The sequence below is a fragment of the Vulpes vulpes genome, chromosome 13 (genome assembly GCF_048418805.1).
Source record: "Vulpes vulpes isolate BD-2025 chromosome 13, VulVul3, whole genome shotgun sequence".
NCBI classification, from domain to species: Eukaryota; Metazoa; Chordata; class Mammalia; order Carnivora; family Canidae; genus Vulpes; species Vulpes vulpes.
In genome coordinates, this window is record NC_132792.1 from 128,985,532 (window position 1) to 128,997,715 (window position 12,184).

The 12,184-nt window shown below is 42.2% G+C and overlaps 1 protein-coding gene across 3 annotated transcripts in view; it reads right to left on the reverse strand.

Annotated features, from left to right (window-relative positions):
- The window catches only part of ILDR2 (immunoglobulin like domain containing receptor 2), a 61,588-nt gene that overhangs the window by 25,891 nt on the left and 23,513 nt on the right, over positions 1-12,184 (reverse strand). For 2 of the 3 annotated variants that reach the window (XM_072732915.1, XM_072732913.1), the window contains exon 4: positions 66-122. The exons of the other annotated variant lie outside the window; for it this stretch is intronic. In XM_072732915.1, the coding sequence (XP_072589016.1) occupies positions 66-122 (57 nt within the window). The remainder of the gene's footprint in view (positions 1-65; positions 123-12,184) is intronic. 3 annotated transcript variants of the gene reach the window in all.

The following is a 12,184-nucleotide window of genomic DNA, read 5'->3' on the forward strand; positions in this document are numbered from 1 at the left end:
ATGCAGAAGCAAGACAGAAGGAGTGACAGCAAATTAAGCAAATAAAGAGTTAAATGACTGAATACCTGGCATAATCTCCACAGCAAAACTGGGCAAGAGATCAGCAAGCAGCCCTGTCCTGCCTAGAAGAGGTGGAAGGAAAAGAAGAAGGAAAGAGGTTACTCCAAAGGAAAATACAGCTTAAAGGCTGGCTCCAGTTGGCACCATCCCTATACAGGGTCAAAGATACAGGCTCTAGCTGGTAGGAGAGGCAAGTCACAGAGGCTGGACTCAGTCAAGAGAAAAATCTTCTCCATCAATCTTTGGCAGCCATCTAAGTGAACTTTGCACCTAAACCAGATGGAAGCAGAAACAGAACTTTCTCTCCAACTATTTATAGGAGGAGGAAATCTCTGCTTCAAATCTGAAAAACCCGGCTTGAGCAGACTGGCATACACCATCTCCATTCATTTATACATTCTTCTCCACACATTTTATTGGAGAGTCAAACCCATCTGTATCCAAACGTTCAACCTACATTTTCATACATCCATACACAGTCCTATGTCCATATAAAAACAAAAGTACATATTTGGTTTTAACTCAGAATTGTCTCACTACATGATTCTATTTTTAGCCTAAAGATGTTTCAATGATTAAAATTTTCAAAGGCAAGGAAAAGATAAAGCTAGATGAGTTATACGCTCTTCTACACTCCTTCTGGTTTCAGAAATACTCTATACATATGTATATGGTATGGCTTTTCCATATGGGACCCACAGCTGGCACTGTATGAACCCAAGTGCCTTCTGCATGATTCAGCATAGGAGCTTAAGGGCTGGTGTGAGAACAGGTGCCCCTCAGGGTTTAGAAGGCAAAGAGGTGTGAAGGAACCAAAACTATGGAACATGTGAGGGAGGAGGTTAGTCCTTCTAAAAACTAGCCTGATTTATAGAAAGAATCACTGAAAATGCTTTCACCATGTTCTCATATCAAAATAAATGTAAAGGCCCTGATGTGGTTTTTGCACCTATACCAGATATTTCTACCACACCGAAGCCTTGCTAATAAACAAGCTCCCAACTAGCAACAATATGAAGCAACTAGCAAAACTGCCCTCCTTTTAGACTTCTGATGGCAAAAAGCCACTGAGGTACCACCTAAGCATGCAACTGAAACTTACTTCACTTATGTGCATAACATATACCCCTAGAACAGCCCTGCCCAATAGAAATAAAATATGAGCTACTCGTAATTTTAGCTTTTCTAGTAATCACATTAAAAAGTAAAAAAAAAAAAGTTAATTTAATACTATTTTTGACTCATACCAATGTAGCCAAAATATTAACACTTCAAAGGTTTAATAGCCATGTGTCACTATTGAATACACAGTTTTAGGGCTCTGTTTCTTGCATATAGATTTGGTTCATTTAGAAAACAAGTTTTTTGAGGTGCATTAGAGAAAAAGCTACCCATGTGTGTGGTTTATATTTTGAGTTTAAGGTTGGTGATGATTGGTCACTGGCCCCCTGTTCTATCAAACCGCTCCATAGAAAAGAAGCTCTGATAAAGGTCAAAGAGAAAGAAGTTCCTCCAGGACATTTACTTTTTCTCGGCTCTCCCTAGCTACACAAGGCCAATGTGGTAAAATACGCCTTGATCATGTCTCCTGCATGGGTAATGGTTCCTCATCTGAAAAATTAATCAGGATCACAATACATTCCAAGGTCAAGGAAGTATAGAGACTGACTCAGGCTAGCTCCGTTTTAGGTTTTAGCAAGAAGCAAGGGCTTCTTTCCTTCTGTATTCTATCTTGTGTATCTGACATGGTAGGGATGGTCTGCCGTTCGCAAGGTCTCTTGGAAGAACATACAGGAGCCAAGTGGACACTGGAGAAAGGCATCCTGAATTTGAAAATTCTCAGGCTAGACTTTGGCCTAAGCCTTCATGAAATGCTAAGAGGTGCCTCTAAAACTCACACGTGGTCTAATCCAGTTCCTAGGATGGGATGCCAGACAGGGATTTGGGGCCAGAGTCTGAGCAAGTGATTAAGAGCATGCATTGATTTCATCTGGAGTGTTCTGTGTACAAATATCTCTTGGGAACTCAACAAAGAAACAGTGGTCAAGGATTGGGGAATTTTGGATGTTGGCCATCTCTTAAAGACACAACTAATATTAATTACCAGCCAATAGCCAATGATCAAGAAGTCTATATGCTGTGTTTTTAGCAAACTGGTTATGGGATACTTACTTAATAGTGGTTTAAAAAAAATTCAGACAATTGGCACTTCTGAATGAATCTCTTATTATATCTGGTAAAATGAAAAGGCTTTTCTTGTGTCTACTCTTTAGCTCTCAAGCCTACCAATGTTTTAAACATCTCTAGATGTGCTATAGCCCATAATTAACTACATTGATAATAGAAATGTTACTGATGATATAAACAACTGATTTGTACACCCTCCCAGGAAAGTAGTCGTGTGATAATTATTAACTGTAAAAAATCCATATATTCAAGGAAAATATGGTGCTCATATATATTACATAAAGCACATTAAACTAGAAAAAGCAGTGGACTGGGGGTCAGGGTACTGGGAGTCAGCTTTGCCATTAGTCTACTTGCTACTACAGGCAAATTACTTCCTCTTTCTAGATCTCAATTTTCTCATTAGTCAAATGAAGTGGTTGAATAAAGTGATCTATAAATAGGGAGACCATATATCCTGGTGTGTGCCTGTTGTCCTGGCGTAAATATTAAGAGCACTACTTTTTACTCTCAAGGTGTGCGATTTTGGACAATTAATTATATGGCCATCCCATCTATAACATTTTTGGTTCTCATATCTGCTACTTAGTGATTAGAGTTTCAAACTCAGCTCTGTATGTTTATAGGGACAGCAGGCAATGCAAGTAAATACAGCTTGCCAAATGTATTACCACAGGGAGCATTTAGGGGTGAAGCAAATGGCAGATTATGTGTCTACGGGGACTGCTACTACTCACCTCGAGCCAGTCGCTGCCTCCTAGGAATGTGTCTCCATGGTCTCAGGTCTTCTAATTTTTCAAGATTAGCCAGACCACAGAGTTTTGTGTGAAATATCCTGATTTTCAAATGTTGGCAACTGATTCACAGTTTTTTTTAAAACACTAGACAAGCCATACAAAATATATTTTGGGGCTGTATAGAGCCCAGAGATCACATACTGGCAACCACTGACGGGTATATACAAACCAACATATTTATGAGCATGTAAAACACACACAAAAAGCTGGATTTCCCCACAGGCTGTTTAGGTTATGTTGTTGGTTTCCTGACCTTGCTACTACACACTGAATGTCAATGAATACAAGCTCTAGGAACCTATATTCGAATTAAAATCTGAAAGCAACAGTATTACATGCCAGACTGTTTGCCCTTCTGATTTTGGGGAGGGGCTGGAATGGGCATCATGGAAGAACAATGAAGGAATTTTCATTTCTAGATTTTGTTTATATTTCTAATTCAAAAAAATTAAGGATGGGTGGTATCAAAAATATGGACAGGAGATTCACAAAGCTTGTCACTCCAACAGAAAAACATACATCAAGCTTCTCATTCTCCCTGAAGCAATAGAGTTTTCCCAGAATATGCCCATGTAGTGCTAGCCCCAGGATGGTGTGGGTGAAGAATCTTCCCAGATAGTGGGTGAACTTTAAGGTCTTCAGAATTCAGGACACAGAAGGAGTTCTGGGATAGCAGACAATATGACTATATCATGGCAACAGCAGAGAGAGAGAGTGCAAGTCTCTCTGGCTTTTATACCACAACTTATATTTTACTGGGACTAAAGACATTTTTAAAAGTAGATTTATGCTGGAATCATATATTTCTGAAAATAATTTTGCTTCCAGCTTCTTACCTAACAATTCCTAAGAAATGCTGTTGCCAGTTAGAAATGCTCCATCTTTTCTTCCTATTCTATCACATCCAATAGAGGTCTGATCTTAGAAAGTCCAAACAATTGCAGTAAATACTTTCCAGATTTCAGTAGCACTTTACCAACACTTGTGAATCATTGCTTTTCTTCCAGGATTCAGTTTAAGAGGGGCAATTACAAGTCACTTTAATGTCTGAGGAAAGGATAGAAAACAGACCCTGCAAATAGAAGGCCACGTTTATTCTTTTCAAACCACAGCTCAAACTATCAGTAGAAAATACAGTTTTTACATAAGCACTCAAATAGTTTTCCCCAAACCTTGCAGAATCCATTACTTTTAAGAAATTTCCACATGAATAGACCAAACAAATTAGGCATACTAATAGTTTGTACACGCACGCACACACACAAATGCCAGCTTTGTACAATTACTCTCACAAACTTCATAGCCAAAAACACTCACACACTTTGAGTTGACTGATCAGGGCAGAAACATGAATTGTGGGAAAAAATGACCCTTGTGTCTTACCTATAGAATTCTCTATTTCATAGCTGTTTTCTACCATTGACACATTGAAGTTATCCCCACCTGAACTCTTTGTACATATTCCTGAAAACCAGCCCACTTCTGGAATGTCCCCAATTCATTTATTCATCATTCAGTCAACAAAGAAATATGGACTGTGCCAGGTGGAGACACAGAAATAAGATGTGAACCCTATGCCCGAGAGGCTCACTGTCTAGCCCATGCTGCTTGTCCAACGGTGTAGGTATAAGAATGAGTTGTAGCTAGCTGCTTATTTCACAAACTTACTAAACTCAAAGGACTTTCCTCCTGCCAAATTCAATTATCATCAGGTTTTTTTTTTTTTTTCATTTTTGACATCAAGCTCCATCTGATGAGGCCATGAGGCCTTTCCCCAGAAACACAGTCCTTGCCTGGTTTCCAACCTCTCTTCCACTCATGGCCTTATCTCTGCACATTTCACAACAAACCATGTCCTGGTGCTATTTCCCCAAGGTTCAAATGCTCTTTTCTTGGTAGGCCAGGCTCCTCAAGGCAGGATTTACTTACCTTCTTTAATAATATAACCAGCTAACACAGTTCTTGATCTCCTGCTTTGTTCAAATCCTTACTACACACAGTCTCCAAGACTCTGAAATCCATCCTGGTAGAGCCCTGGAAGAGTGCTGCCCCTTTCCATGCTCCTGAGGACCCTGCAGACACCTTCCTGAGGGCACTTATTTCTCTGCTGCAGTAACTCCTTTACACGTGCCTCCTCTAGCAGGATGGAAACCCTTCAAAGGCAGGGACTGTGCTCCGTGCTTGGCATCCCCAGAAGCCCACCTAACCCAAGTGGACCTTGAAGTGTTTCCAATAGCAAATCCCCAGTCTGATATGCTGAGCTTCTGGCTGGACTTCTGGTTTATTGTTCACAAGAGTACTTTTTATCTCAGATGGGAACCAGCTCTTAATAAGAACATGAAGGAAACATTATTCATTCATAAAGCACTATTCTATGTACTAGAGAATGTTTAGCACCCCTGGACTCGGGGCTCAATGCCAGGAGCATCCACTAGTCCTTGCAACACCCCCAAATGCCATCTTGCTATCTAGGGGGATTGAAGCATCTCCCCACCCCACACTCCACAAGTTGCAGACTACCAGGCTATGGTGTTTTTAAGGCAGTCACTTCAGAGAGATACAATATGCATACAAAATTTAGCCAAAAAAGTTGTTTTTGTCTCTACTCTTAAAACTTAAATCTAAGCTCTGATTACTAGTTCAAACCTTCAAAGTGCAATGGAAAGTACAGAAATTCTGGATTTAGGACAAACTTGCTTTCAGATCCTAGATCTGTTATTCAATTACTTGCAACAAACACACTATTTAAAGCATTGGAACTCATAAAGAGGAGAAAAAAAATAATACTTTCTTCATACTTATGATGTCACCACTCTTGACAGCATTGTTATCTTCAGTCATTTCTTTGAAGGTATTACCTTGGAGTCCTCCTTAGGTTTACCAATATTCATACCAATGACCTTTCTGTTCAGGATGATCTAGAATGCTTTTCTTCTCCAGTTCCTTGTCATTTCCTTCTTCTTCCTTCTGTTTAATGCACATCTGGCTTCATCCCACTTCCAAGCTTTCCTAACATGCCCTAGATCCATTTTCAGGGATGTACTATACCCACCCCCTGGTCTCTCAGCTCCTAACCATCCAAAATGTTTCTCTCCTAAGTCTTTTAGGAGAGCAGATGGTTTTCTCTGGCCCCCTTAAGTGTAAAGTTGTTTCTATGGCTATTTGGAATCCCAAAAAGACTGGAAATTTCCCAAGTGCACACACATCCCTGTTTTTATTCTATATCCCCATAGCAACCATGCATTCAATAAATATAATTTATGATTATCCATCACAAATGTGGATATAGCTTCCCTTTCTTTTACATATATTTATAAACTGTATTTAAGCATTTCATGCATGTACTTTTTTCTTTTATATCTTTTTCATTTTAGGTCACTTTAAATTATAGTGAATAATTCTGACAGTGAATTCTCTCCACAAAATGACTAGTATTGGACCATCTGCAATTAACTATTAATAAGTGCTTCAGCTTTTTGGCAGTGATTATAAGCTTGGCCTAAGGCACTGACTTTTTTTTTTAATTTATTTTTTTAAGTAGGCTTCACACCCAGCAGGGACCCCAACACAGGGCTTGAACTCAAAACCTTGAGATCAAGACCTGATTATGCTTGACCAACTGAGCCACTCAGGCGTCCTGACACTGACTTCTATTCACACAGAATTCCAGAGTTAGATGTTATAGCTAGAAAGAATCTCAGAGGTCATCTAATCCATAACCCACTCCATGTTTTCAGGAATCGGAGGATCAGAGACATTAAGATCCTTAAGATCTTACTCAGAGTAACATAGCTAATGAACCAGGAGTAGAACCTGAGTCTACTCAGCCTCATTGCAGTATTTTTTCCTCAATATCTCCTCCCCCCTCAAGCTTTGCTTATCCTTAATTTAAAAATGTGCAGCAAGGGCTTTTTAGCCTCCTAGTATTTGCAAGGAGCAACCCTGAAATTTATGTTTGTGGCATTACTGCTCTACTTATATAATTAAGGCATAATTTTTGGATGTACAAAATGTTAGAGATGGTTAAAATTTCGGCATCTCTTAAAGTTGTGACCAGAAGATGATTACTGAATACATCATAACACAGTATGAGCTAATTAAGACATTCACCATGCTGCTACAAACTAATAAACAATAATAAAAATGATTGCAAAGTACTCTGCTTTTGCAAAGTGCTAGAGTGAACCATCTCCCTGCCCCCAGAGAAAGAACAGATGCCAAGCATTATTAGTAATAGAACATGTACAACTTGGCCTGCAATGAAATGCAGAAGACAGCTAGACTTGACTCCAAGATGACATAGAGGAAGGTGGGACTTAATGGAAGGAGGAAATGGGCTTTCTTGGCACCCAGTGGGAGTTCCTGAGCTCACTGTGCTCCATGCAACAGACCGGCACTGCAAATTAAACACAAAGATAAGAACGGCTACTCTCCTTCACCCCCTAAAGCCCTGGTGGTCTGAGGCAGAGGCGGAGGGCACAGGGCTTGTAGGCAGGTCTTGGATGGCCGGAGTCCCTGCCCTCTCCTCCCTGGCCAGCCCCTCTTGGGGTGAGGGGCTTCCACCGTGGGGCCTTTCCCAGACCCCAGTCGAGGCACCGCCCGCGTGTGAACGCGAATCTGCACACTTGAATGGCAGCAGCTGGCTCCGGAGAAAAATGGAATGCCTGTTTCCTGCCCGGCTTTCAAGGGCCGCAGCTCTTTCTTTCCAGGCCTGAGCCGATTTCTCGGTGACACCCACTCTCCCCTCCCGCGCCCAGGCCGGGAGACCACAATGAGGCTGGCGGGCTGACCCGGCTGCTCCAGCTCGCGCCCCGGTAACCACGGCAACCGCAGGCTTCAGGAATGCGCACTAATTGAAGGCCGAGCTTCCTCCCACAGTGATGAGCAACAAGTGAAGCAAAAATAGTGAGGCGGGATAAAGGCTGAGAGCGAGCTGGGGGCGGAGGGGAGAGCTGGCACCGCGCGGGGCGGGGGCTGCGGGGCTGGGGATTAGCGGAGGCAAAGGGCGCCTTCGAGACCTCGTTTGTTCTCCTAACAACCCGGGGTCGGTCGTGAGGGCCTAAATGGACATCATTTACCCTGCAGACATCTTAGTGCAAAATCTCCAGTGAACAATTAAGGCAAACCACCATCGCCGCGGCGCTGGGCCCCTTTGCTTGTTTCTAGCAAATGAATGGAGATGTGCGCATCCCTGGGTCTCCACGAATAAAATGCCAGCTAGCAGCAAGGGTTTCTCAGTGGAAGAAATGAGCTGACACTAATTTGCCCCCAGTTTCTCTGGATCTTCTGTTTCCTTCAAGCCCAAAGAAGAACCTTGAGGGTGGTCATGTTTATGGGGTGACCATCACCAGTTTGACTGCACAATGCAAAAGTTTATGCCTGTTGTCTTGACATAAATCATTAAAAGTTTCCCTGTGTCACTCTCAAGTATTCTGGTTTAGATAGTAAATTATAGAGTCACCCTATCTAACGTCTTTTCAGGGCCATCCAGATCCTAATCCAAGTTAGGTGTTCCCTAAACCCCTCCAGACCTCATCAAATGGCCTGTATAATCTTGTATTTAGGCACAAAACACCCTGTAATTAACTAAGGGCCATCTACTGAGAAATGGGAACTTCCAACAGCAACCAAAATATAGTAACCAAAACAAAACATGCTGGGACAGACTGTCCTGAAATCCACTAGCAGGAAGAGTCCCACAGGGCTGATTAGGGTCACCACTGGCAAGGCACTGCACAGATGTCATTGAGAAAACGTGAATCTATTAGTAATAGGATTGCCAATTCACAGATGGCTCGTTAAAGCCTCTGCCTATGGAACAGGCTAAAGGGAAATTGGCTCTCTAGCAGGAGTCCCAGAACACAGAATTCCCTAAAGAGGGTTCCCTCAGATTAAGGATGACACATTAGGAATGAAATGTGGGGGATGGGAACTGGTGGGAGTTCTTATTATGTGCCATTTAATCCTCACAATAGGTCTTCCATGTAACTTTTATTACCCCTTCCCCACTTTTATAAATAATGAAACCAAGGCTCTTCAACATCAACTTATGTAACTAAGGTTATTTTGCTGCACTGAGTCCAGGGATATCTGACCCCAAAGCCCATGCTCTTCACAGTAAACCTCGTCCCAGTATCCAGATGGACCTTTGGTCAAGATCAGGATTTTGCAACATAGGCACTACTGACATTTGGGGCCAGATAATTCTTTATGGGGTGTAGGAGGGCTGTCCTGTTCATTGCATAATGTTTAGCAGCCTCCTTGGCCCCTACCCACTAGATGCCATAGCACCTCACAAATTGTGACAACCGAAAATGTTTCTAGACATTGCCAAATGTCTCCTAGTGGGGGAAGCCAAAATAGCTCCCTGTTGAATACCAATAGCCTAGACATTTAATATCAAATACAGTCAATCCCTTCTTGTATTCTCAAATTGCTTCAGAAATGCAATATTTATCTTTACCAAAAGACAGTAATTTTTATAGGGACAATATAGTGTCACTTGTTTATTTTGTATCTTCACTGTGCTAGGGACACAGTATGCAAAAAAGACAAGTTAAATGTAAATCATAATTTAAATGTAAATCATAGTTGAAGCAAAACTGACTCTATTCCTTGGTGCCTATCAAAGAGCAAGGTTGCAATTATGCAGCCAAGAGTTTTGAAGGCCACGGGAGACTTCCTGCAAAGACTAAAAAGCATAATCCAAAGTCTTCGGAGCATCCACAACCCCCACTCCACTGCTCACAGAGTAGAACGGTTGTCGCTGACAGTTATTAACCAGAATCACATTCTAGTTGATGCCTGGCTAACTTTGTAGTTCTTCCAACAGAGGCATCTAGGTAAGCTCAGGACACAGCGGACCAGGACTAGGAGAGAGGACTAGGAGAAAAGGTGATAGGCTAAAGAGCTCACTCCTCATTAGTTCTCTTTCTCTCCTTCCATGGGAGCCAGCGTGGCTATCTCGGCTCTCTCGGCTATCTCGGCTCTCTCGGAAACCTGAAGGCACATGTGTCTACTGAAGATAGGATGGTTCTGCCCTCCTAGTGGAATTGAGTCCACTTAAGGTCTTTCATACGGGCCAAGATATCTGAGGTACAATTGAGTCTACAAATGAAAATATGAGCACAGCCCAAAGCCAAAGATGTTCCAAAGGTGTAAACCTCAGATTTATGGCTAGAGTGTGGCTCTGTAATTAATTCCTTCTCTCCTTTCTGCCAGGAGTAAACTTCTTCTTTCTTCTCCCCCAATTCTTTTCCCTCTTCTTCTGTTTGTAAATCTTGGAGAGAAACAGCGGCAGCCACTCAGAGAGATCAAAGTTTTAGCAAGCAACAAAGACCTCCAAGGAGGCTGTTGCCATGGGAACCTGGGAGCTGAAGCCCTTTTAATCGGCAAATCTCCTTGGTTAGCAGCACTGGGCTGGGGCTGGCAAAGAGGAAGAGAAGGAGGAGGAGGAGCCTTGGCAACAAGTAGCCGTTCTCAACAGCCAGAGCTAATGTCACGGGGGTGGGAGTGCAAAAGACTTCAGACTGAGGCAGTGCTGACAAGGGGTGAGTGCGAGAGCATTTCTGCTCAGGCTCAGGAGCACGCACCTGTCAAAAATCCCTAAAGTCAATGGCAAGTTCTAAGATCTCCCCTCCCAAGAATCCCCTAATTTCTGGGAGTGTGTCCTTAATGGCTTCTTAATACTAACAGGCTGAAAGGTGTATTTTGGACCACAGTAACAATTTCAGGCAATTTCAGGTGTTGTGAACAACTTGATTTTATAAAAATTCATGGATGTCTGTTCCTCCGCCCCTTGCCTAGGTAATACACATTTGTACTTCTGGGTAAGTCACAGCAGGAGATACGAAGGAAAATAGAAGCTGACGGAAAACAAAGGTATCTCTGTGACATTACTGTCACAGGGAAGAATCAATCCCAACTTAGCGCCTACTCACAAGGACCTACTGGGAGCAAATCTATTTCTGGCATCCTGGAATAGCATTGCATCTGGCCTATAAAGAAGCACAAATGGATGCATTCCACAAAATATTAACAGTGTTTGTTTTTGCCTGCCTTCTTCATTTGGAAACAACTGCCCAATTTCCCTTTAGGAAGCTACTCCTTATCTTTTTCCCCTTCAATTCATATGGTTCAATTGGGGCTGGTGGTATAGTTATACTCCTTTCCCAAAGCACAGCCCACCCCTAATAAACAGGATTATGGCTGGAACTATGGAGAAAGGTGCTTTACCCTCCTGAGATGGAAGTCATTAAAGACCATGGAAGTCGGGATCCCTGGGTGGCGCAGCGGTTTGGCGCCTGCCTTTGGCCCAGGGCGCGATCCTGGAGACCCGGGATCGAATCCCACATCGGGCTCCCGGTGCATGGAGCCTGCTTCTCCCTCTGCCTGTGTCTCTGCCTCTCTCTCTCTCTGTGTGTGACTATCATAAATAAATTTAAAAAAAAAAAAAAAGACCATGGAAGTCTGGACCTGCTGGGGGTTATCTTTGCCCCAAATGGGGAGCCTCCCTGAGAATTAAGCTAACACAGAGGGGACAGAGATTCTTTAAAATATAATCCGAACACTGAGACTCAGCCATGCTTGAGCTTGGACTTGTCAGTTGCCTAGCCAAAAAATTCCCCTGTGCCAAGTTCAGGGTCTAGCCCTTGTGATTGGAAGAGTTCTGAAGAATATAGTCAGTGGCTCTGGATGGTGAGATTTTAGGAGATATTTTCTTTATTTGTACATGCCTGTTCTGCTTGAAATGTTTACTATATATATATATATAATTTTTTTTCTAAAACAAACAATATTAAAGCAAAACAAGACAGCAGTATTCTAGGCATCACCCTATATAGAGAATTAATTCTGCAATCCGTGGGTCTTCTAAATAAAGTCAAAATCATAGAAAAGACTCTGAAAGCTATTTTGTTTATCCTAATATCTGAGACAAGAGAACCTGTTCCATGTTGAAAGCTCATCAGAGAGGGAGTTTCTATAATTTCTCCCACCAACCATAATTTCTAAAAATTGTTATTTACCATTAGGAAAGCCTTCCTTAGCTTTAATCTCAAGACCCCTTGGGTCATGTCCTCTTCCTCGCTTCTTGGTCCAGAATCAGGAGTGTTCACCCCGCCATGTTTCCCTCATTTTTC